This window comes from Anolis carolinensis, unplaced genomic scaffold (genome assembly GCF_035594765.1).
Source record: "Anolis carolinensis isolate JA03-04 unplaced genomic scaffold, rAnoCar3.1.pri scaffold_11, whole genome shotgun sequence".
Classification (NCBI taxonomy): domain Eukaryota; kingdom Metazoa; phylum Chordata; class Lepidosauria; order Squamata; family Dactyloidae; genus Anolis; species Anolis carolinensis.
The window spans coordinates 14647313-14673046 of record NW_026943822.1 but is presented as its reverse complement, the minus strand read 5'-3'; the positions used below and the strand labels follow the sequence as shown (position 1 = coordinate 14673046).

At 39.9% G+C, this 25734-nt stretch overlaps 1 protein-coding gene across 2 annotated transcripts in view; it reads left to right on the top strand.

The window, feature by feature from the left end:
• Nucleotides 1-25734, top strand: part of pde8a (phosphodiesterase 8A) — a 161996-nt gene that overhangs the window by 85632 nt on the left and 50630 nt on the right. For both annotated transcript variants that reach the window (XM_062963228.1, XM_062963227.1), the window contains exon 2: nt 23677-23733. In XM_062963228.1, coding sequence (XP_062819298.1) covers nt 23677-23733 — 57 coding nt within the window. The remainder of the gene's footprint in view (nt 1-23676; nt 23734-25734) is intronic.

Sequence of the window (25734 nt, the reverse complement as noted above, 5' to 3'; positions counted from 1 at the left end):
TACTTTCATTTCCCATACCACCATACTTCGCCACAGCAACACGTGGCCGGGCACAGCTAGTATATTTAATATAGAGCTTTGGATAGCATAGGGAAAGATTAACATCCCTGTGGAGTTTGTTTTGCTGTCTGTTGTCTGTGCCTCTGTTCAGGAGATTTCACTTTTCTTTCTGTCCCTGTGAGAATTGGATTTTGAAAAAAATTGACTTATTGTGGAAAAAAGGATTAGTGATAAAGCTTCAGCGAAGACACCTTTTCCCCATGATATTAACTCTTCCAGGAGTGAATTTCCTTTCCAAGGGGTAGATTTCTCTTATCTCCTGTTGTCTCACCTTCATTCTTAACTATGAATTGTTTCTTCTCTTCTTCTCTATTTTGTTACCAGCTGTGTTATGGTTAACGTTTCTGATCCTATGACTGGTCCTATAGCCATGGCATCACCTCGGTACACACAGTTTTCATGCAAACGTGCTTTGGGTGTAATTTACGGACTCTGTGAATATCCTCTAAATCAGGGGTCTCCAAACTAAGGCCCGGGGGCCGGATGCGGCCCTCCAAGGTAATTTACCTGGCCCTCGCCCTCATTTATAATATAATATTTTTATATCCGTTTTAATAATATAATATATTGTATATACATATAATACTGATAATAATATTATCATTTTATACAATACAATACTAACAATATCATATAATAATATTAATTATATGTTATATATTACATATAATATTACAGTATAGTGGTATAGTTCAATATAGTATAATGCCAATATTGTGCTATGCTAATAATATAATATACTGTATGTACATACAGCTGCTCTGAGTTCCCTTCGGGGTGAGAAGGGTGGGATATAAATGTAGTAAATAAATGTAGTAAATGAATAAATAATTAATTTTGGACTTAGGCTTGCCCAAAGTCTGAAATGACTTGAAGACACACAACAACAACAACAACAACAATCCTAATTAACCTGACTATCTCATTGGCCAGAAGCAGGACCACACTTCCTATTGAAATCCTGATAGGTTTATGTTAGTTAAAATTATTTTCATTTTTAAATATTGTATTGTTCTTTCATTGTTATTATTGTTGTTTTGCACTACATATAAGATATGTGCAGTGTGCATAGGAATTGGTTTGGTTTTTTCCCCCAAATGATAATTCGGCCCCTCAACACTCTGAAGGATTGTGGACCGGCCCTCGGATTAAAAAGTTTGAGGACCCCTGCTCTAAATGCACACGAAACTTCGGACTCAAGCCTGAGGGCTTTCCACACATGGACTCCTCGCAGCGTGGTTTGCATGTGATGCACACAGCTCTGGTGGTAAATGTATCCTCATGATACGTGGGCATGCTTCCATCCCAGCGATGGATATTGCCGGAGGGAACCAATGCTGAAAGTTACCATCTCCCATTAAGAGAATGAAAAACGCTCTAACTGACGCTGTGGATTATAGGAATAAACTGAAGGCGTGAAGGAGGAAGAACTGGGAATAAAAGTAGGAGAAAGAAATTGGGAAAAATTATGGAAAGCAAGGCATCTCAAAAATTTATCAATTAGAATAAAAGAAAACTACTACAAGATAGTATGGAAGTGGTGTTTGATCCCAATCTATATATATAAAAGAGTGATGGCATCAGGGCAGTGGACAAAACAACAAAACTACAGGCCCCCCAACCTCGAAATTTGACAACACAACCCATCATCCACGCCTCTAGGTTGATACAACAAAAAGAAAAGAAAAATAAAGTCCTAATTAGAGGGAGAGCAATAATTGTTTTTATCCAATTGCTGCCAGTTTAGAGGGCTAATCTCTGCCCACTTCGTTGCCTAGCAACCAAGGGACAGCCAGGTTTCAGTTAGGGGAGAGGCAGATTTAGGCCTCACTTAGTCTTCTTCCACAGATTATCTAATTTGCACTGGATTATATGGCAATGTAGACTCAAGGTCCTTCCACACAGCTATATAACCCATTTATAATCTTATATTATTTGCTTTGCACTGGATTATCTTGACTCCACACTGCCATATAATCCACTTCAGTGTGCATTTTATACAACTGTGAAGAAGGGGCCTCATGTAATCCAGTTCTAAGCAGATAATATAAGATGATCAATATACAGTAGACTCTCACTTATCCAACATAAACAGGCCGGCAGGATAAGTAAATATATTGGATAATAAGAAGGGATTCAGGAAAAGCTGATTAAACATCAAATTAGGTAATCGTTATACAAATTAAGCACCAAAACATCATATTATACAACAAATTTGACAGAAAAGGTAGTTCCATGCGCAGTAATGCTATGTAGTAATTACAGTAGAGTCTCACTTATCCAACACTCGCTTATCCAACGTTCTGGATTATCCAACGCATTTTTGTAGTCAATGTTTTCAATATATCGTGATATTTTGGTGCTAAATTCATAAATACAGTAATTACTACATAGCATTACTGCGTATTGAACTACTTTTTCTGCCAAATTTGTTGTCTAACATGATGTTTTGGTGTTTCATTTGTAAAATCATAACCTAATTTGATATTTAATAGGCTTTTCCTTAACGCCTCCTTATTATCCAACATATTCGGTTATCCAACATTTTGCCAGCCCACTTATGTTGGATAAGTGAGACTCTACTGTACTGTATTTACAAATTTACCAGTAAAATATCACAATGAATTTGAAACACTGACTACAAAAACATTGATTATGAAAAGGCAGACTGTGTTGGATAATCCAGAACATTGTATAAGCGAATGTTGGATAAGTGAGATTCTACTTTGATATGAAATAATTTCTAGGATAGAATAATGCAGAACAATATAATCTCTAAAACCAGGACAGTAATAAAGAAATAAAGTAATAAAGTAAATAAAGCAAGGAAATTGGAAATTCCACAAAGGAAACAATCAGGGCCAGCTAACACCTCCCAAGAAAGGATTCTTCCAGAAAGGAAGCTGAGAAGGCAGTGAAGCACTATGTATTACCAAAGTCATTATTATTACTATCATTACTATCCTTATTATTATTATTATTATTATTATTATTATTATTATTATTATTGTGTTGCGGTCAACCGTGAAAATGAATACAATCTGGCTCCAAGTATTCAAAAACACTAAAATCAGAATATATAAAAATTAATGTGGTATAATAAAACAGAACAATACAATCTCTAAAATCAGAACACTAAATAAAGAACAACACTCTGAAAATAGGGGAATTCCACACAGAAAACAATCAGGGCCAGCTAACACCTCCCAACAAAGGATTCCCATCATCAAAGTCTGGCCAATCCTCTGTTTTCTCAGGGCCACAGACAGTAGAAGCATATAAAATATCGCAAACAACACCACTCTGAAAACAAGGTAATTCCAGACAGGAAACAATCAGGGCCAGCTAACACCTCCCAACAAAAAAATCACTCAGGGAGGAAACAGCTAGGCTTTAAATCTGCAAGGCCATTACATCCTAATCATTTTTCCTAATTGCAGCATTCATACTTGCCTCCAACAGACAAAAAAAAAAACAAAACAATCAGAAATATTGTATATTCACAACCTTTAGGAAATAATGTCCCCTGATGGCACAGCATGTTAAAGCGCTGAGCTGCTGAACTTCTGGACCGAAAGGCCGCAGGTTTGAATTGGGGGAACTGACAGAGCCCCCACTGTTAGCCCCAGCTTCTGCCAACCCAGAAGTTCAAAAACATGTAAATGTGAGTACATCAATAGGTACTGCTCCGGTGGGAAGGTAACGCCGCTCCATGCAGTCATCCCACATGACCTTGGAGGAGTCTACAGACAACGATGGCTCTTCGGCTTAGAAATGGAGATGAGCACCAACCCCCAGAATCAGACACAACTGGACTTAATGTCAGGGGAAAACGTTTACCCTTTACCTTAAGTACCACCAATTCCTCAATACTTTATTTCCCATACCACCATTCTTCGCCACAGCAACGCGTGGCCGGGCACAGCTAGTCTATATATATAAAAGAGTGATGGTATCACGGCAGCGGACAAAACAACAAAAGTAAACACCCCACAACCTCGAAAATTGACAGCACAACCCCTCATCCATGCCTCTAGGTTGATACAACAAAAAGAAAAGAAAAATAAAGTCCTAATTAGAGGGAGAGGAATAATTGTTTTTATCCAATTGCTGCCAGTTAGAAGGCTAAGCTCCGCTCACTTGGTCTCCTAGCAACCCACTCAGCCCAGGGGACCCTTTACCTTAACTACTACCAATTCCTCAATACTTTATTTCCCATACCACCATACTTCGCCACAGCAACGCGTGGCCGGGCACAGCTAGTAAAGATATATAATATGGATAAGAGTTGTTCAGAAAAATGTTGGAGGGGTAGTCAAGAAAGGGGGACATATATTCATATGTGGTGGGAATGTAAGTACAGTAGAGTCTCACTTATCCAAACTAAATGGGCTGGCAGAAGCTTGGATAAGCGAATATCTTGGATAATAAGGAGGGATTAAGGAAAAGCCTATTAAACATCAAATTAGGTTATGATTTTACAAATTAAGCACCAAAACATCATGTTATACAACAAATTTGACAGAAAAAGTAGTTCAATACGCAGTAATGTTATGTTGTAATTACTGCATTTATGAATTTAGCACCAAAATATCATGATATATTGAAAACATTGACTACAAAAATTGATTGGATTATCCAGAAGCTTGGATAAGCGAGGCTTGGATAAGTGAGACTCTACTGTATGTACAGAGTTTTTGGGGAAAGGTCATAGTAGAAATAGAGAGTATCATGAAGAAAAAAATTAATACAAACCCAGCGACTATACTATTATCTATTTATAATACAGATGAATGGAAAGAAAATGAAAAGAATTTGGTAACAATGTTGCTAACGGCCGCAAGGTTATTAATAGCAAGGAATTGGAAAGGGGAGGTGGAAATTAAAATAGAAGATTGGTACAAGGAAATTTGGAAATTAGCAATAAATGATAAATTAACATACAATTTAAATGTCAAAAAAGGCCTAAGAAAGAAAAATGACTTTGAAAGTATATGGAAGAAATTTATTGAAGAAACATTAAGGAGAGAAGATGGGAATCAACCCCCACCAGAAGAATGGAGATTCTGGTTGGACTATAAAGAAATGGACTCCGGTGATGGGGAGCACAACGGGTAGAACACTGGGGGAAGGAAAAGACTTAATTATATAAATTGTAAAGATTTTTCTTTTTTTTGTAGCAAAATTAATAGTAATGTAATTAAAAAAAATTCAAAAAATAATAATAAAATAAACTGAAGGCGTGCAAATATTCCTGCATGCCCAACATGTGGAGGAGAGAGGGGGCATCTTTGAGTCTCTTTTCCGGATAGAAAAAGTGGGGTATAAATAAACACAACAACAACAACAATAATCTGTAGACAGGAGCAGGGGGTCCTCCTCTTCCCATGGATGGGTCAGAAGCGACTTGAGAACGTACTACAATGAACATGCTTTTGGTGTGAGAGAATTGGCTGTTTACAGAGACGTTGCCTAGGGGACACCCAGATGTGTTACTATCCTGCTAGGAGGCTTCTCTTGTGTCCCTGCAAGCTAGAGCTGACAGAGGGAGCTCACCCCATCTCGCGGTTTCGAACTGGCAACTTTCAGATCAGCAACTCAACTTCAGGCGAGCAGTTCAGCAAGCACAAAGGTTTAACGCATTGCACCACCGCTGAGAAATAGATATTCCTGCCTCCGCGGTGCAGAGGGTCAAAACACTGAGCCGCTGAACTTGCTGATCGAAAGGTCAGCGGTTCAAATCCGGGAGTGAGCTCCCGCTGTTAGCCCCAGCTTCTGCCAACCTAGCAGTTCAAAAACATGCAAATGTGAGTAGATCAATAGGGTGCTCCATGCAGTCATGCCGGCCACATGGCCTTGGAGGTGTCTATGGACAACGCCAGCTCTTCAGCTTAGAAATTGAGATGAGCACCAGTCCCCAGAGTCGGACATGACTGGACTTAATGTCAGGGGAGAGCTAAATGTTAACATTTGTTTTTAAAATCTCATCTTTATATTAATACTAGCTGTGTCCGGCCACACGTTGCTGTGGCGTTGTCTGGTGGTGTTGGTGAGAAATGATTGAGGTAGTGGTGGTATTGAATTTCTGTTGTATGGTTGTCTTTATGTTTAGTATGCATTTGGTTGTTTGTGTACTGTGAAAGTGGTGAGGGTAGAGGGGGTCTATGTCCCTGTGTAGTATTGTATAGTATTTATACGTTGTCCATGTGTTGTGAATGCTTGGATTGTGTCCTGCTGCATAGTAGAAAGGGTTGGGCTGGATGGCCCTTAGGGGTCTCTCCAAATTCTTGTGCCTGTCCCCTGGGCTGAGTAGGTTGCTAGGAGACCAAGTGGGCAGAACTTATCCTTGTATCTGGCAGCAATTGGATAAAAACAATTATTCCTCTCCCTCTAATTAGGAATTTGTTTTTCTTTTCATTTTGTTGTATCAACCTAGAGCCATGGATGATGGGTTGTGTTGTCAAATTTTGAGGTTGGGGGGCCTGTAGTTTTGTTGTTTTGTCCGCTGCCCTGATGCCATCACTCTTTTATATTTATAGATGGATTATTGTCTTTACTTTTCCTCCTGTTTCCTTTTTCTGATGATACAAGAGTCTAAACGGCCATCAGAAAAATAAATCCACGTGTCCTTAAACTCTCTGGCCGCGCTTATTAAAATTTGCCCTCTGGCTGAGACATCCAGAGTGCCGATGAGGCACTGCTCTTGAGTTCTCTGCATTCTCGGGCATCACACGGCTTCATTTATAGCTTCCAAAACCAGAGCTGCCCCAAGCAACTATTTGCGCTGCTTGTGTGGTTGTGTTAGAACAGATCAGAACACCTTGAGCTGGGCATCATGAGATCTGGCTGCTTGGGGCACCCCATTATTTTGGCTGGGCATTGCCAGCCTAAATGGTTGATCTGAAACAAAGGCTGGCCTCTTTCAGTTCACCCTCTGGGGCCAAGGGAGATTTCAGAGCTCCTAGAAGACTGTATCCCTTGCATAAATACCCTGAAGGCACCAGATCCCATCTGAGCAGGAAACATAAGCAAGGTCAGCTCTTCCATGCCTAAGAAAATGTTATGAAATATCATGCGGTTGCCATAAGTGGATAGGAAACTTGAAGGCTCAATCTTTGGCCTTCAAGATGTTTGGATGCTGGCAAAGGCATCTGGGAGTGGATTTCCAAGACCTTTGGAGGATCGATGGTTGAAAACCATTTATCTATATATATAAAAGGGTAATGAAATTTCGGCCTAGGACAAAACAACAAAACTACACATCCCAGAAACACTCAACTTGGCAGCACAACCCGTCATCCATGCCTCTACGTTCATACAACAAAAACAAAAGAATAATAAAGTCCTAATTAGAGGGAAAGGAATAATTGTTTGTATCCAATTGCTGCCAGTTAGAAGGCTAAGCTCCGCCCACTTGGTCTCCTAGCAACCCACTTAGCCCAGGGGACAGGCAGAGTTAGGCCTCACTTGGGCCTCTTCCACACTGCCTATAAATACAGATTATCAGATTTTAACTGGATTACAGTATATGGCAGTGTAGACTCAAGGCCCTTCCACACAGCTATATAACCCATTTATAATCTTATATTATCTGCTTTGAACTGGATTATGTTGATCCCAAACTGCCATATAATCCAATTCAGTGTGCATTTTATACAGCTGTGTAGAAGGGGCCTCATATAATCCAGTTCTAAGCAGATAATATAAGATTATAAATATAATATGTAATAATTACTGTGATATAATAATACAGAACAATATAATCTCTAAAATCAGGACAGTAAATAAAGAACAACACTCTGAAAGCATAAGCCACAGCCACACGTGGCCGGGCAAAGCTAGTTCTACTATAAATTTGTATTGCGACCACTCATGTTGCTGGCTTGTTTTGCCACTTTGTCTGCATTGACAAGAAGATTGTAATGGATGCTCTCCTTTTTGCATGCCACTGGAGTGACTTTTGCCTATGTGTGCCTCCAGTGGCGCAGCAGGTTAAATCGCTGAACTGCTGAACTTGCTGATCAAAAGGTCAGCAATTCAAATCCAGGGAGCGGGGTGAGCTCCCACTGTTAACCCCAGCTTCTGCCAACCTAGCAGTTCAAAAACATGCAAATGTGAGTAGATCAATAGGTACTTCTCTGGTGGTAAGGTAACGGCGCTCCATGCTGTCATGCCTTTGGCCACATGACCTTGGAGATGTCTACGGACAATGCTGGCTCTTCGGCTTAGAAATGGAGATGAGCACCAACCTCCAGAGTTGGACACGACTGGACTTAACGTCAGGGGAAAACCTTTACCTTTACCTTACCTTGAAAGCAAGCCCTCGAACCGTGTGCCTGTACATGTGGATGCGAAAGTAATTGTTTGCCCTCCAGACAAGGGCAGCTTTTTAATAAGGAACAAATGCTATATGTCTCTAATCTATCTGGCCCACTGGCAGCCATTTGGGCAATGCAATGCTGGTTCGTGGTTTTGTGCCAGGTCTGCTCCTTTTCCTTTTTTTAGCCCTCTACTCCACAAATGCATTGGCAAAGAAGGAAACATTTGCCTGAAAAGGGTCCCAAAGTTGGAAGAACCCGATGGAACTTTAAGTCTGCCCCTATAATGGCCAGAGCTTGGAAATAACTAATTACAACCAATTAGGTAAAGATAAAGGTTTCCCTTGACGTTAAGTCTAGTCGTGTCTGACTCTGGGGTTTGGTGCTTATCTCCATTTCTAAGTCAAAGAGCCGGTGTTATCCATAGACACCTCCAAGGTTGTGTGGCTGGCATGACTGCATGGAGCGCTGTTACCTTCCCGCCGGAGTGAGTATTGATCTACTCACATTAGTATGCTTTCAAACTGCTAGGTTGGCAGAAGCTGGGACTAACAGCGGGAGCTCACTCCACTCCCTGGATTCGAACCACCAACATTTTGGTCAGCATTTTTAATAGCTCAGCGGTTTAACCTGCTGCATCACCAGGGCTCCTAATTGCAACCATTTACTTGTTTGTAATTAATGTCTTTTTTCAATCGTGAAAGTACAGTAGAGTCTCACTTATCCAAGCTTCACTTATCCAAGTTTCTGGATTACTTAAGCCATTTTTGTAGTCAACTAGCTGTGCCCGGCCACGCATTGCTGTGGCTAGGACTTTATTTTTCTTTTCTTTTCGTTGTATGAACGTAGAGGCATGGATGTGAGGTTGTGCTGTCAATTTTCAAGGTTGTGGGGCATTTAGTTTAGTTGTTTTGTCCGGTGCCATGATTCCATTACCCTTTTATATATATAGATGTTTTCAATATATCGTGATATTTTGTTGCTAAATTTGTAAATACAGTAATTACAATATAACATTACTGCGTATTGAACTGCTTTTTCTGTCAAATTTGTTGTAAAACATGATGTTTTGGTGCTTAATTTGTAAAATCATAACCTAACTTGATGTTTAATAGGCTTTTCCTTAATCCCTCCTTATTATCCAAGATATTCGCTTATCCAAGCTTCTGCTGGCCCGTTTAGCTTGGATAAGTGAGACTCTACTGTAATGTCTTTTTTCAATAGCGAAAGGACAGTAGAGTCTCACTTATCCAAGCCTCACTTATCCAAGTTTCTGGATTATCCAAGCCATTTTTGTAGTCAATGTTTTCAATATATCGTGATATTTTGTTGCTAAATTCATAAATACAGTAATTACAACATAACATTACTGCTTTTTTGTTAAATTTGTTGTAAAACATGATGTTTTGGTGCTTAATTTGTAAAATCATAACCTAATTTGATGTTTAATAGGCTTTTCCTTAATCCCTCCTTATTATCCAAGATATTTGCTTATCCGAGCTTCTGCTGGCCTGTTTAGCTTGGATAAGTGAGACTCTACTGCAAAGGTCTTCAAACTTTTAAAGTGGAGGGCCGGTTCATGGTCCCTCAGATTGTTGAAGGGTTGAATTATCATTTGAAAAAAAAAATGAACAAATTCCTATGCACACTGCACATGTCTTATTTGTAGTGCAAAAAAACCCCCAACAACATCTATTTATTTATTTATTTGCTACATTTGTACTCTACCCTCTCTCACTCCGAAGGGGACTCAACGGCTTACAAGTTATATGATAATAATAATAATACAAGGGTTGAACCCAGATAAAAACAGTGACAATATAAAACACATCAAATTTACATGTGCAATTATAAAAACAGACATCTACATATACAGGTAAAATAGCAAACTTAATTACATAATTAAACCACAAGTTATATTATATTATTAGCATAGTACATATTAGCATTATATATTACTATATTGTACTATACCACTATACCATATTATTATTAGTAATATTACATTTAATATATAATATATAATTAATATTATATTATACAATATTATTTACATTGTATTATTATTATTATTATTAGCCACCCTGAGTCCCCTACTGGGTGAGAAGGGCGGGGTAGAAATACTGTAATAAATAAATAAATAAATATTATATTGTATTACATTATAATATTATTATCAATATTATATGTATATACAATATATTATATTATTACCATAGCACAATATTAGTAAATGAATGAACAATTCAATATTTAAAAATAAAAACAATCTTAACCAACATAAACCTATCAGGATTTCAGTGGGAAGTGTGGGCTTGCTTCTGCCCAATGAGATAGTCAACTTAAGTAGGATTGTTGTTGTTGTTGTGTGCCTTCAAGTCATTCCAGACTTTGGGCAAGCCTAAGTCTAAAACTGAGGGCAGGGGCCAGGTAAATGACCTTGGAGGGCTGCATCCGGCCCCCGGGCCTTAGTTTGGGGATCCCTGCTCTACTATATAACTGTTACAAAACCTCTCTTCCCTCCTTTTGATTTTGTGCATCGTGAAGACAAAACAAAAATGTAGCCACATGAATGGCTTTGTGCCTCTATGTTGCATTGAGTATGGAATGCTGGAATAATTCTGCCCATAAGTCAGGATGATTTGTTCCGAGGTCCATCTTGAACTAATCTCTGACAGCGTACAGTATCTCTTCAAGACTTCTTACCTTTGTCCCTTTTAATCTGGCACAAGCACAAGGCAAAACAGACTGGGGACTCCTTGTTCCCTGACTGTTCCAACATCTGATTACCCGTTCCGAAGGCCCAGAGGAGCATGAGAGAGGAGCCGGTGTTTGTAGTGTGCCGTTCTTTTGCACCACGGAGTATCAAGGGGCAAGTTGCAAACATATAATCAGCATTAATCATCCCTCTGTGGCTTCCGTGCCATTGCAAATGAGAGGAGAAGCCAGCCCCAGAGCTGTAAGATTTGTACTAGGCTGCTGATGTTTAGCAACAGTGTTGTTTGTTTTCTGAGTGTGACTTTAAGGCACCTGTCCATTCATGGCAACCCCATGCTTGCGTAGGGTTTTCTTAGGAAGGAATACTCAGAAGTTGTTCCTTTAAGAATCTGTTCCTTGAGGATATTTAGGTAGACCACTGCTTGATAGGGATAAACTCTTATTATTCAACTAGCTGTGCCCGGCCACACGTTGCTGTGGCAAAGTCTGGTGGTATGGGAAATAAAGTATTGAGGAATTGGTGGTAGTTAAGGTAAAGGGTAAAGGTTTTCTCCTGACATTAAGTGCAGCTGTGTCCGACTGCACACTGAAGTGGATTATATGGCAGTGTGGAGTCAATATAATCCAGTTCAAAGCAGATAATATAAGATTATAAATGGGTTATATAGCTGTGTGGAAGGGCCTTGAGTCTACACTGCCATATACTGTAATCCAGTTAAAATCTGATAATCTGTATTTATAGGCAGTGTGGAAGAGGCCCAAGTGAGGCCTAACTCTGCCTGTCCCCTGGGCTAAGTGGGTTGCTAGGAGACCAAGTGGGCGGAGCTTATCCTTTTAACTGGCAGCAATGGGATAAAAACAGTTTTTCTTTCATTCCCACTAGAGTTTCTACAACAGCTTTACTGTTTGAATTTTAACACATTGTGCTTCTTAAGCAAAATAAATAGAGTTTCGCCTTTATGCACACACTGTGCATGAAGTTCTTTCCAAGTCTAGCTTCTAGTGCAAGGCTTTTGAAACTTTTCTGTTCAGAACCCCTTTTGGCCCAATAGATTTTGATATGACACTGGATATATAGGCATAAAAATTAATCACAGATAACAAATAAGCAAGGCTTGCTACAATGGCTCATCTCCCTTTTTATAAAGTACTAGCAGTGCCCGGCCACGTGTGGCGAAATATGGTGGTATGGGAAATAAAGTATTGAGGAATTGGTAGTAGTTAAGGTAAAGGGTAAAGGTTTTTCCCTGACATTAAGTCCATTATCAATGGGTTATATAGCTGTGTGGAAGGGCCTTGAGTCTACACTGCCATATAATCCAGTTCAAATCAGATAATCTGTATTTTATAGGCAGTGTGGAAGAGGCCTAAGTGAGGCCTAACTCTGCCTGTCCCCTGGGCTGAGTGGGTTGCTAGGAGACCAAGTGGACAGAGCTTAGCCTTTTAACTGGCAGCAATTGGATAAAAACAATTATTCCTCTCCCTCTAATTAGGACTTTATTATTCTTTTGTTTTTGTTGTATGAACGTAGAGGCATGGATGACGGGTTGTGCTGCCAAGTTGAGTGTTTCTGGGATGTGTAGTTTTGTTGTTTTGTCCTAGGCCAAAATTTCATTACCCTTTTATATATATAGATAGCATTGAGCCCAGACAGTTAAAATAGTGTCAAGCTGCATTAATTCTGTGGTGCAGTTGCGACTATAGAGAAGTATCACATTGATTTCTAGCTTAAGCTTTACTGCAGACATATCACTGCCACCCAATATGGAAAGTCTGCCTTTTGCAACCAAGGGTTATCTGTACTTTCAGTCACTTGGAGCCTGTCCATAGCAGTTGTGCATCCAGGTATCTATCTGTCTTAGTATTCATATGACACAATGATAGATGAGGAAAGTCCAGATGGGCTGGACTGATGTCAAACAATTTTGTGAAAAGGAGCTTCTGTGCCAGATGTTTTGTGAACAGAACTATGTACTTGTATATTAGGTAAAGGATATGTTTATTTTATTCCACCTTGTGTTTTGCCCAGCTCTGGATGTCTAGGTAGAGCTGATTCTGGAAACACAAATGCTGCAGTGTTTTTGTACCCCGCACTGTACTAAAGTCCTCATTGCAGCCCCAGATGCCCCACGGTTCATGCCACGTAAGTGCTTTATCCCGGGGCAAGAGGATTAAGAAGATCTTCTTTCAGCAGCATCTCTTGGCCGGAGAACTGTTGTCATGAGCGCCAGACCTGTGCCAAGTTGGAGGAAAGGTGAAACAAGGCAGAGGTCATCTGTCACCAGCAAAGGGAAAGTCTCTGTGTTGCTCAGATTGACAGCGAGCCTTGAAGGCTTAATGGAAGCGGAGGTCTGGGAATCCTACCTGGTTTGCTCTCTTTTGTTGGCTTGGAAAACTCGATGCTGACGTAACTTCACTCCCCTTTGGACAGAGCTGGGTTACAACAGCACACGAGGCTGAGGCTTGTTCTGATATCCTGCCGCTTGCAGCTGAAATCTCAAAGCCAGCTTGCACTGCATAAAACTGAGCAGTTGTCTCAGTGCGTGTTTAAATTTCAGCTCTTTTGTTTAGCGCAGTTCCGTACCATATTCAAAGAGCGGGTCGGAGAGTAGTGAGTTACCCCACCCCAGTTGAATAAGAGTGTCTTTCCCCCCCCGTGATGCTCACAGACAAATCAGGGGCACAACATTATCTTATACGGAGCATAGTGTTTCTGTGGATGGATAGGAAAGCTGGGCAAAGAAGAAAGCTTGACAGGAGAAACCAGGAGGAGAGTTCTTACTTGTACCATGGACTGTGAAAAAGCACAAAGAAATGGGTCCTAGAGCAGATATCTTCTTAGAAGCCATAGTAAGTAATCTGAGGCTGTCATACATTGGACATCTCATTTATTTATTTATTATTTATTTATTAGTAAAGGCAATGGCTTCTCCTTCATCTCCAGCTCTGGGGGTTGGTGCTCATCTCCATTTCTAAGCCGAAGAGCTGGCATTGTCCATAGTTCCTACTGGTACCATGGACTGTGAAAAAGCACAAAGAAATGGGTCCTAGAGCAGATATCTTCTTAGAAGCCATAGTAAGTAATCTGAGGCTGTCATACATTGGACATCTCATTTATTTATTTATTATTTATTTATTAGTAAAGGCAATGGCTTCTCTTTCATCTCCAGCTCTGGGGGTTGGTGCTCATCTCCATTTCTAAGCCGAAGAGCCGGCGTTGTCCGTAGACACCTCCAAGGTCATGTGGCCGGCATGACTGCACGGAACGCCGTTACCTTCCCGCCGGAGCGGTACCTATTGATCTACTCACATTGGCATGTTTTCGAACTGCTAGGTTGGCAGAAGCTGGAGCTGACAGCGGGCGCTCACTCCGCTCCCGGGATTTGAACCTGGGACCTTTCGGTCTGCAAGTTCAGCAGCTCAGTCCTTTAACACACTTCGCCACCGGGGCTCCTTATTTATTTATTAGCAACGTTTATATCCTGTCCTTCTCACCCCAAAGGGGACTCAGGGTGGCTTACAAGTTATGTGTACATACAATATATTATATTATTAACATACCACAATATAAGCATTATATATTACTACTAGCTGTGCCCGGCCACGCGTTGCTGTGGCGAAGTATGGTGGTGTGGGAAATAAAGTATTGAGGAATTGTATATTGTATATTGATAATCTTATATTATCTGCTTAGAACTGGATTATATGAGGTCCCTTCTTCACAGCTGTATAAAATGCACACTGAAGTGGATTATATGGTAGTGTGGACTCAAGATAATCCAGTGCAAAGCAGATAATATAAGATTATAAATGGGTTATATAGCTGAGTGGAAGGGCCTTGAGTCTACACTGCCATATAATCCAGTGCAAATTAGATAATCTGTGGAAGAGACCTAAGTGAGGCCTAAATCTGCCTGTCCCCTAACTGAACCCTGGCTGTCCCTTGGCTGAGTTGGTTGCTAGGAGACCAAGTGGGTAGAGATTAGCCCTCTAAACTGGCAGCAATTGGATAAAAAAAATTATTGCTCTCCCTCTAATTAGGACTTCATTTCTCTTTTCTTTTTGTTGTATCAACCTAGAGGCATGGATGATGGGTTGTGTTGTCTAATTTCGAGGTTGGGGGGCCTGTAGTTTTGTTGTTTTGTGGGTCGCCATGATGCCATCACTCATTTATATATTACTATATTGTACTATAACACTATATTGCATTATTATTAGTAATATTACATGTAATATAAATATACAATTATAATAGTGTATTATTATTATTATATTAAAGAGCCCCGGTTGCAAAGTGTGTTAAAGCGCTGAGCTGCTGAACTTGCGGACCAAAAGGTCCCAGGTTCAAATCTCGGGAGCGGAGTGAGCGCCTGCTGTTAGCTCCAGCTCCTGCCAACCTAGCAGTTCGAAAACATGCCAATGTGAGTGGATTAATAGGTACCGCTCCGGCGGGAAGGTAACTGCACTCCATGAGGTCATGCCAGCCACGTGACCTTGGAGGTGTCTATGGACAACGCCGGCTCTTCGGCTTAGAAATGGAGATGAGCACCAACCCCCAGAGTCAGACATAACTGGACTTAACATCAGGGGAAACCTTTACCTTTACTACCACTAAGGAGAAGGTTGACTCAAGTGAGTTTGTAACTCTTCTCAGGGAGATTCCTGGTTTTCCTGATTTTTGCCAATGTTATATTGCACTTTGTCCATTTCAACTGTGAAATTACCTTCCCCATTTCGGCCCATTTCGGCACATGTTGCACTTTGCCTGGGTTCTATGAATTAGTCTCCAGTGTTAATATTGTATGTTTTATGTTGATTTTAACGATTGTTTTTACTGTAATTGATGTTTTTATTGGATAACTGTTTTATTGCTGTGTTTTGTTATTTGATTGTTTTATCCGGCAAGGCCCCATGTAAGCCGCCCCGAGTCCCTTCGGGGAGATGGGGCAGGGTATAAAAATAAAGTTATTATTATTATTTCCCAGAATGGTGGTGAATGCCATTTTCCAAAGGGTTATGGAGATTTCCATTTCCCAAAAGGTTATGGCATCATTTTTCCAAAAGGTTATGATTTCTAGCAAGGCCAGATTCTCCAAAACAATTTGATTAATTTTTTAAAAAATATATCCTTTTTATTTTGGTCCTATCCCAGGAGGACGGCGGGATATATATAAAATTAATTACTTAGTTGATCCCCAATTGCCTGAATATAGTGGCCTTCCAAGTGTAGTGTCTTGGCGGTGGGCACGTAGGTGGCTTTGGAGCCCTATTCTTGATCCGCATGTTCTTCCACAGTGAGGACATTAGTTTCCAGGTGGAAGGTGGTCCCGGTCAGGGTTGGCTTGATGCACCTTTCTCTTGGCACATTTCTCCCTTTAGCTCCCCATGCATGCCTCTTCAAATTCCACAGCACTGCTGGTCACAGCTGACCTCCAGTTAGAGTTATCAAGGGCCAGTGCTTCCCAGATCTCTGTGTCTATGCCACAGTTTTTATGATTGCATTTTAAATTTAGCAATTACATTTTTGAATGAAGAAAAACAGATTCCAGCATAGCATGGGGAAACTGACAATGGTTAGAAGGGCCTCCCTGAGAACCAAATGCAAAAACAATATGCTGGTGGCAGTGAAGCTTGAAGAAAATGGTGATTTAAAAAAAAAATCTAGCTCTTTTAAATGGTTCATCAAAAACAGGTGGCTATTGTGGCAGAGTAGTTGAATTTAAGCCTGTGATGAATGAATAAAAAGCCTCTCTGGGTCCACAATGCATCAGCACAAACAGCTCAAAGAAGAGTTACATTCTATTTAACTCTGAGAAAAGTGGTTTAAAGCTCTTTCTCATGAATACACTCACAGAGACAGGTACCAAAGAATGCTTTTCAAGTTAGCGGCAAATAACAGCACACACATGGACAACCCGAGCAGATCCTAATCTAAAGACCAAAATAGAAAAGATGGGAAACGGGGATATAATGGAGAGATGTCACATTGCAACCCTCCCAGAAACCGGTGCTATTTGGACATTTCAGAAAAGGCCCCTGAAACTTTTCCTATAGCAACACTCTCTAATTTGTGATTCATTTCTTTGGAAATAATTTGATTGGGAGTTGTTCTGGATTGGAGCAAACCAGGCTACAGTAGAGTCTCACTTATCCAACACTCACTTATCCAACGTTCGATTATCCAACACATTTTTGTAGTCAATTTTTTCAATACATCATAATATTTTGGTGCTAAATTCATAAATACAGTAATTGATACATAGCATTACTGCGTATTGAACTATTTTTTTCTGTCAAATTTGTTGTATAACATGATGTTTTGGTGCTTAATTTGTAAAATCATAACCTAATTTGATGTTTAATAGGATTTTCCTTAATCCTTATTATCCGACATATTCACTTATCCAACATTCTGCCAGCCCGTTTATGTTGGATAAGTGAGACTCTACTGTATTTTGCTCCAGACTACTGCTTCTTAAACTGTGGGCCTGACCCCAGACGGGGTCACCTTAGCTCAGTGGTTCCCAACCTTTTTTTGACCACGAACCACCAAACCACGGACCACTTTGAGGCCGCTCTCCAATATTAGTACCAAAAGGGTTACGAATAAGTTTTTGGTCAATTTTAGATTCGGTTTGGTTATTTGGGGTGCTTATTCAGAAAATTGCATTGGCTAGACTACATCAGCTCTAGTTCCTGATACAGAACATATGCCATCCGGTAGTCACCATTTGCTCGTCCACAGAAAACCGTATTTAATAATCTAGAGCTGATGTGGTCTATCGAATTCAGTTTTCTGAATCAGCACCCCAAATAACCCTAGGAACAGGCCTAAAAACACCAAAAGACACCAAGGCGCCCCTGCTTCCAGGCTCCACATGGAACTGCTCTGTTCAGAGGGAGGGAGGAGGAGAAGCAGCAGACAGGAGGCTTGTTGTTGAGTCTTTCGTGGGTTGAGCTTCTCCCTGCCCGGCATCCTCGTTGCCTCAGCATTATAAGAGGTTTTTGCAAGATTTGTCACTCTTGTTTCAACGGTGTAGTAACGGTGTGGCAGCGGACCATATTTTAGTTTTTGGGGACCACTGGTGGTCCATGGACCACAGTTTGGGAACCACTGCTTTAGCTCAATGTTTGCATCCCAAAGATTGGCAACAGCAAAGGCTTTTTGCATGCCACCTAGCGGCTGTTTTAGACGTTTACATGAATCTGTGGTGCAGTGTTTACAATGGACTCTGCAGAAGATGCTTCAGCTGTCTTCTATATATAAAAGGGTAATGAAATTTCGGCCTAGGACAAAACAACAAAACTACACATCCCAGAAACACTAAACTTGGCAGCACAACCCCTCATCCATGCCTCTACATTCATACAACAAAAAGAAAAGAAAAATAAAGTCCTAATTAGAGGGAGAGGAATAATTGTTTTTATCCAATTGCTGCCAGTTAGAAGGCTAAGCTTCACCCACTTGGTCTTCTAGCAACCCACTCAGCTCAGAGGACAGGCAGAGTTAGGTCTCACTTATGCCTCTTCCACACTGCCTATAAATAGATTATCTTATTTTAACTGGATTATATGGCAGTGTAGACTCAAGGCCTTTCCACACAGCTATATAACCCATTTATAATGGACTTAATGTCAGGGAAAAACCTTTACCCTTTACCTTAACTACTACCAATTATTTCCCATACCACCATACTTCGCCACAGCAACGCATGGCTGGGCACAGCTAGTACTTTATAAAAAGGGAGATGAGCCATTGTAGCAAGCCTTGCGAATTTGTTATCTGTAAGTGCTTAATTTTTATACCTATATATCCAGTGTCATATCAAAATCTATTGGGCCAAAAGCGGTTCTGAATAGAAAAGTTTCAAAAGCCCTGCACTCGAAGCTAGACTTGGAAAGAACTTCATGCAAAGTGTGTGTATAAAGGCGAAACTCTTATTTATTTTGCTCAAGAAGCACAATGTGTTAAATACAAACAGTAAAGCTGTTGTAGAAACTCCAGTAGGAACGAAAGAAAAACCGTCTTTTCCCTCTTGTGCAAGAACGGCTCCGTTAACACACACACACACACCCTTTTACCATCCAGGATGAGAAAATAGGGGAACGATCTTTACTTTCCTGTCACCCACATTGTAATGAGATGGATGTTTCTCTCCTCCTCCTGCCCAGTCACTCCTCCACTGTCCTTACGGAGCATCCTGTGAGCAAGCTCGCTTTTTTCTCAGTGGGAAGAGAACCCATTAGTTGGATTTTCCCCCCTGTAGCCTTTCCTCTGGCAGACTGACATGGGATGACTCACGGACAAGGAGGAGAAACCTGAAGTGCTTTTCTGGGTTATGCCAGGTCAGCGTCTGGGTTGTTTGCCCTTTTGAGTCTGACCAGTCACACTTCTTTGCCTTTCCTCTTTTAGGATTCTTTCCAGTGTTGTTGTTGTTTAACTCAAGATAGTCTATGTACAATGAAAATATGTCCAAAATAACATATAATATTATTAAAGTTCCCCGTACAAAGTTCAGTTTGACAGTACCAGACAAAATGAAAAGGAGCAACAGCTCTAACGCAAAAGTTATCCAAGTCTGATATTGGTTCCAATGTATATAGGCTTCAGGGATACATAGTCAATGAAAATATCTTCCAAAAATAATGATGGAGCACTACTCTCAAAAAAGTCTTTGAAAGTAAAGTCCAAATAAAGTCCCAAGTCTACAGAGGTCCCGGGTATTTTTGTACTCTGTTTCAGGGAGAAAATCCCCTTTTTCAGGAGTTGGTATACTCAGCAACAATGAACTTATATCTAAAACAAAACATAGAGTAACAAGTATTTTACCAGCAGTATTTACAGAAGTAAAAGTAACCCATATAATAGTATTATACTTACATAGTGCCTAATTGCTTACCAAGTACTCTTTAAAAACCTTTGAATGAACCTCCAGAATCACTCGCAGTTGAAATCACCACAAGCAGAGTCACTCAGTGATTAGGCAGGAAGACACAGTCAAAGCCCTCCCAGCAGATGGCCATTCCACCATCATTCCATTGGATGATGTGTTATTGGCTCTCCTTCTCTGGAGGCTGGTTGGCTATCTGTCAGGAGGGCTTTGATGGTGTCTTCCTTTATAACAAACTAGCTGTACCCGGTCTGTACCCTGGTATGGGAAATAAAGTATTGAGGAATTGGTGGTAGTTAAGTTAAAGGGTAAAGGTTTTCCCCCGACATTAAGTCCATTATAAATGGGTTCTGTAGCTGTGTGGAAGGGCCTTGAGTCTACACTGCCATATAATCCAGTTCAAATCAGATAATCTTTATTTTATAGGCAGTGTGGAAGAGGCCTAAGTGAGGCCTAACTCTGCCTGTCCCCTGGGCTGAGTGGGTTGCTAGGAGACCAAGTGGGCGGAGCTTAGCCTTCTAACTGGCAGCAATTGGATAAAAACAATTATTCCTCTCCCTCTAATTAGGACTTTATTTTTCTTTTCTTTTTGTTGTATGAACGTAGAGGCATGGATGAGGGGTTGTGCTGCCAAGTTTAGTGTTTCTGGGATGTGTAGTTTTGTTGTTTTGTCCTAGGCCGAAATTTCATTACTCTTTTATATATATAGAAGGAGGTTGGACCAAATGTCCGTTGGGGCTCCCTTCCATCTCTAGATTCTATAATATATCAACCCTATCTATCATCTATCTATTATCTATCTATACTTTCTCTTTCTCAGTTATATCATCTGTTGACTATGACGTTTGTGATGAACCACATCGAATGGCTATGGAAGAAGCAACACAAGTATCAACTGTAGGACATAAGAAATGTAAAAGGAAAAATTTATATGAAACACACACATACACACAGATATATTAATCCTTATAATGGGGTTGTTTAACCTCTGGCTGTTAGTAGAACTGAATTACTGTGTCGCGAAAGGATGCATGTCGAAAAAGCGCATCATAAACATGGAACATTTGGAAAGCTCTGGGAAAAATTTATATGAAACACACACATACACACAAATATATAAATCCTTATAATGAGGTTGTTTAACCTCTGGCTCTTAGTAGAACTGAATTACTGTGTCGCAAAAGGATGCAAGTTGAAAAAGTGCATCATAAACATGGAACATTTGGAAAGCTCATGGGAAAAAATTATATGAAACACACATACACACAAATATATAAATCCTTATAATGGGGTTGTTTAACCTCTGGCTCTTAGTAGAACAGAATTACTGTGTCACAAAAGGATGCATGTCGAAAAAGCACATCATAAACATGGAACATTTGGAAAGCTCTGGAAAACATTTATATGAAACACACACATACACACAAATATATAAATCTTTGTAATTGGGTTGTTTAACCTCTGGCTCTTAGTAGAACTGAATTTCTGTGTCACAAAAGGATGCATGCTGAAAAAGCGCATCATAAACATGGAACATTTGGAAAGCTCTGGAAAACATTTATATGAAACACACACATACACACAAATATATAAATTCTTATAATGGGGTTGCTTAACCTCTGGCTCTTAGTAGAACTGAATTACTGTGTTGTGAAAGGATGCTTGTCGAAAAAGTGTGTCACCAACATCAACCATTTGGAGAACTCTGGACTTAGAGATTGCTTGAAATAATATTTCAATCCAATTCATGAAATCCACAAATGTCAAAACTGTAAATGTGGAGGGGCAGCTCGACACCGCTCTGAATATGGTCTTCACTTACTCTAAATTCATTCCCTCCCCGACTTCTTTTTCTCTTGTTTGGTGTTGGTTTCAGTGTAAAATTAAATGGGTAATTTCCAGAGTAATAAATGAAAGGGTATCTGCGGAGTCTTAAACGCTGAGTTTCAAGTGATAGAGCCATGGAGCAACCATGTAATTTCCAAAGGCCTTTATGTGGTATGTGGGCTCAGCTGCTGGCTCTTTAAAATTGCTCATTGGAAGACGTTCTGGACGGGAGAGGATTACATGGGATCATAAAGTGTGGTTTTACTGCAGAGAATAACATTGTGTGTAAAGTCTTCTGGCTCCTGCCCCACCAAAACCTTTTCCAACCATTTTATTTTCAAACAGGGGGAAAGGGAGATTGTGCCTAATCAGATTGTCTCAATAATGATTCTTTATGGTGTGGTTGATGGCATCAACAGGCTTATAAAATGCTCAGCGTGCAGAGGATTAATTGAGAAAGTTGTCAGCTTGTGTATGTAGTATTCCAAACCCGGTTTATCTCCGTCAAGGACAGCAGTGAGGACGCATTATGCTGAAATAATTTTTGAAAGCTCAAATGACCCTAAGCCACATGGTAATTAATATAGTTTATAGTGATTGTGTGTCTCTACCGTATTCACTTTGCATTATAACAGTAAGAGAATGTAAATGTGAGTTACTTTTGTGGCATCAGAGCTACAAGATGTTTACAGTTGTCCCTCCACATTTGCGGTTTCTACTTTTGCAGATTTGATTTAAGGAATCTTTCGGTCAGAACTTTCTAAACTTTTTATGCTGCTGACACGCTTTTTAGACATGTATCCTTTCACCACATGGTAGTTCAATTTTGCTAGCAAACCAACCCCTTATAACATTTTTGTACAATATATATATATAATATACATAAGTAATATTATATATACTTCGCCCCGGTGGCGAAGTGTGTTAAAGCACTGAGCTGCTGAACTTGCAGACTGAAAGGGCCCAGGTTTCAAATCCCGGGAGCGGAGTGAGCACCCACTGTTAGCCCCAGTTTCCGCCAACCTAGCAGTTCGAAAACATGCCAGTGTGAGTAGATCAATAGTAGATCTGACGGGAAGGTAACAGCTCTCCATGCAGTCATGCCGGCCACATGACCTTGGAGGTGTCTACGGACAACGCCGGCTCATTAGAAATGGAGATGAGCACCAACCCCCAGAGTCAGACATGACTGGACTTAATGTCAGGGGAAACGTTTACCTTTACTAATCTTTACTATGTTGGAAATAGCCCAGTTATTGTGCCAAGAAAACTCCATGATAGTATTGCCATACGTTGGAGTTGACTCAAGGCACCATAACAATAGCCCAGTTATTGTGCCAAGAAAACTCCATGATAGTATTGCCATACGTTGGAGTTGACTCAAAGGCACCATAACAATAGCCCAGTTATTGTGCCAAGAAAACTCCATGATAGTATTACCATACGTTGGAGTTGACTCAAGGCACCATAACAATAGCCCAGTTATTGTGCCAAGAAAACTCCATGATAGTATTGCCATACGTTGGAGTTGACTCAAGGCACCATAACAATAGCTTTGTTTGCTCTCTCTTTGGATGCCATCGCTTGAAATGCCAATATGTGAAAGGCTCTTTTGCACAGAGTAGGTCTTTTTGAAGATGGATGTACCTTTCAAGCAATCTTTTGTGACTAATCCTTCTCCATTTTAGAAAATCAGTCAGAAAACAAGTCACTCAATCTGAATCCTTGTGAGTGCTATGTTCTGTGGGAATAAATCAAATACTTTGGTGTGTGACTAGGAAATGATAGTGCAAGACAATGCAAGACATCAGATACAAGACATCAGATACAATGCTTAAGATTATCCTGTTTCTTGTTCCTAGGCGGTGGGAACAGATGTGCGCTTTGGCCCTATGAGACTCCACCAAGATCCACTTCAGGTAAGCCATTTTGGATATTGAGGTGTCAACCTATATTCTTAAACCTCTGAAACCTAGGGATGTCAGTCAGTCTTTGTTTTCGTGATCCTCATAAGAAAGAAAGAATTCCTGTAACAGTTTCCCCACTGGATGAGAACATTAAGATCTTTCCATGGTTCCTAATCTGTATTCAGGCTTCAGAAAACCATGATCAATGCATAAAAACATGTGCAGTTTTACTATACAGAAAACATGTTTTTCTGGCCATTTTGAGAGCAAATAGATATAGTTTCTTTGTTTCTTGGGGAGAAATGCACACTGTTCTATAAAGAAATAACAAGTTTTCTGTGATACATGCATGTGTTGTGTTTTTCCTGTGCAAATATTGCCTTTTCCATGCAGAAATACGTGCACATGCAGAAATGTATGTGGTTTTTCTGTACAGAAAACTAATTTCTCCACAGAATCGTCATATACTTCAATACAGTAGAGTCTCACTTATCCAACACTCGCTTATCCAACATTCTGGATTATCCAACACATCATACAATAAAATAATAATTATTATTATTATTGACACAAAGACATAGTATGACACAGCAAACAAGATTTATATGCTGGATTTCATATCACAAAATCGCAAGTCAAACACTTTCCAAGTGTTCAGGACTGTGTGATGTAATTATTATTATTAGTATTATTATTATTATTATTATTATTAGTATTATAATATTGTATGACACAACAAACAAGATAGACATGCTGGATTTCGTATCACGAAATCACAAGTCGAACACTTCCCAAGTGTCTAGGACTGTGTGATGTATTTTCGAATGATGCACGCAGATCCCAGTCGGGTGGCCTTTTGCAGTTGGCAGATCGTAATTTTGTAATTATTATTATTATTGGACTCTACACTGGCCATAGAATGCATTGAACTACATTATTGTTGTTGTTGTTGTTGTTGTTATTATTATTATTATTATTATTATTATTATTATTATTATTATTGGACTCTACACTGACCATAGAATGCATTGAACTACATTATTATTATTATTATTATTATTATTATTATTATTATTATTATTATTATTATTATTTGGGCCTCCTAAACTACTTACTACCTATTATTTGAAGAAATATTCTTGGGTGGGAGATGGCCTCCCTGCAAAGCCAGAATCCCCAAACAAACTTCCATAATTCTAACTGTTGTGGGAGAAGGTATTGGTCTACTATGAGATTCCTCTTCCTCTATTGATTTGTCACTGAGTAACCTAACTAACTAGAGCTTAAAAGTGCAACACATATGTCATGTGTGTTAGCTTTAACAAAGAGTTTTGTCATCTTGGCTGCCGATGGCTATAAATGGAAGCCAAGCTTCCAATAAGTCTTTCTCCAACGTCTCTCCTCCATGCACTAGGTGCAAATGGAGATATTTCTTGGCATACATTCCAACAATCCTAATCCAAAGGGTAAGCGCTGTTGGAATGTCTGGAATTGCCTAGAGGTATTAACGAAAGCAAAGAAGTATTGCAAGGTTGTGGCTGGATGCTGAATGTTACTAAGGGAAAATAGTGGATAGATGGGAGTTATAGCTGTATATATTCCTACGTCAACATCTTCAGGGGAAGAAGATAGTGATATTTCACTCTGAAATTTGTCCATCTCATTATCTAGCCCAGCATTGTCTATTATGTCTAGCAGCTGTTTTAACTGGACATAAGATGTTCCAAAAATCCAACACAGATTATAGGTGTTTCAAATCCAAGGATCGCAGTACACGGAGGAAGGGCTGGATAGGGTCAACCCTCCCACTCAAAAAAGACAGGGGATGAAGCTCCCTTGAAATAATATAGCAAAATTCACCTCCAAAACTCCTTTGTGGTTGAATTATTGATCAAAAGTGTACTAAATAATCAAGCACTGAAAATATTAAGCCACTAGCTGTGCCCGGCCATGCGTTGCTGTGGCAAAGTGGTGGTGGTATTGGTTAAAAATTGTTGTGTAATTTTTATTTGA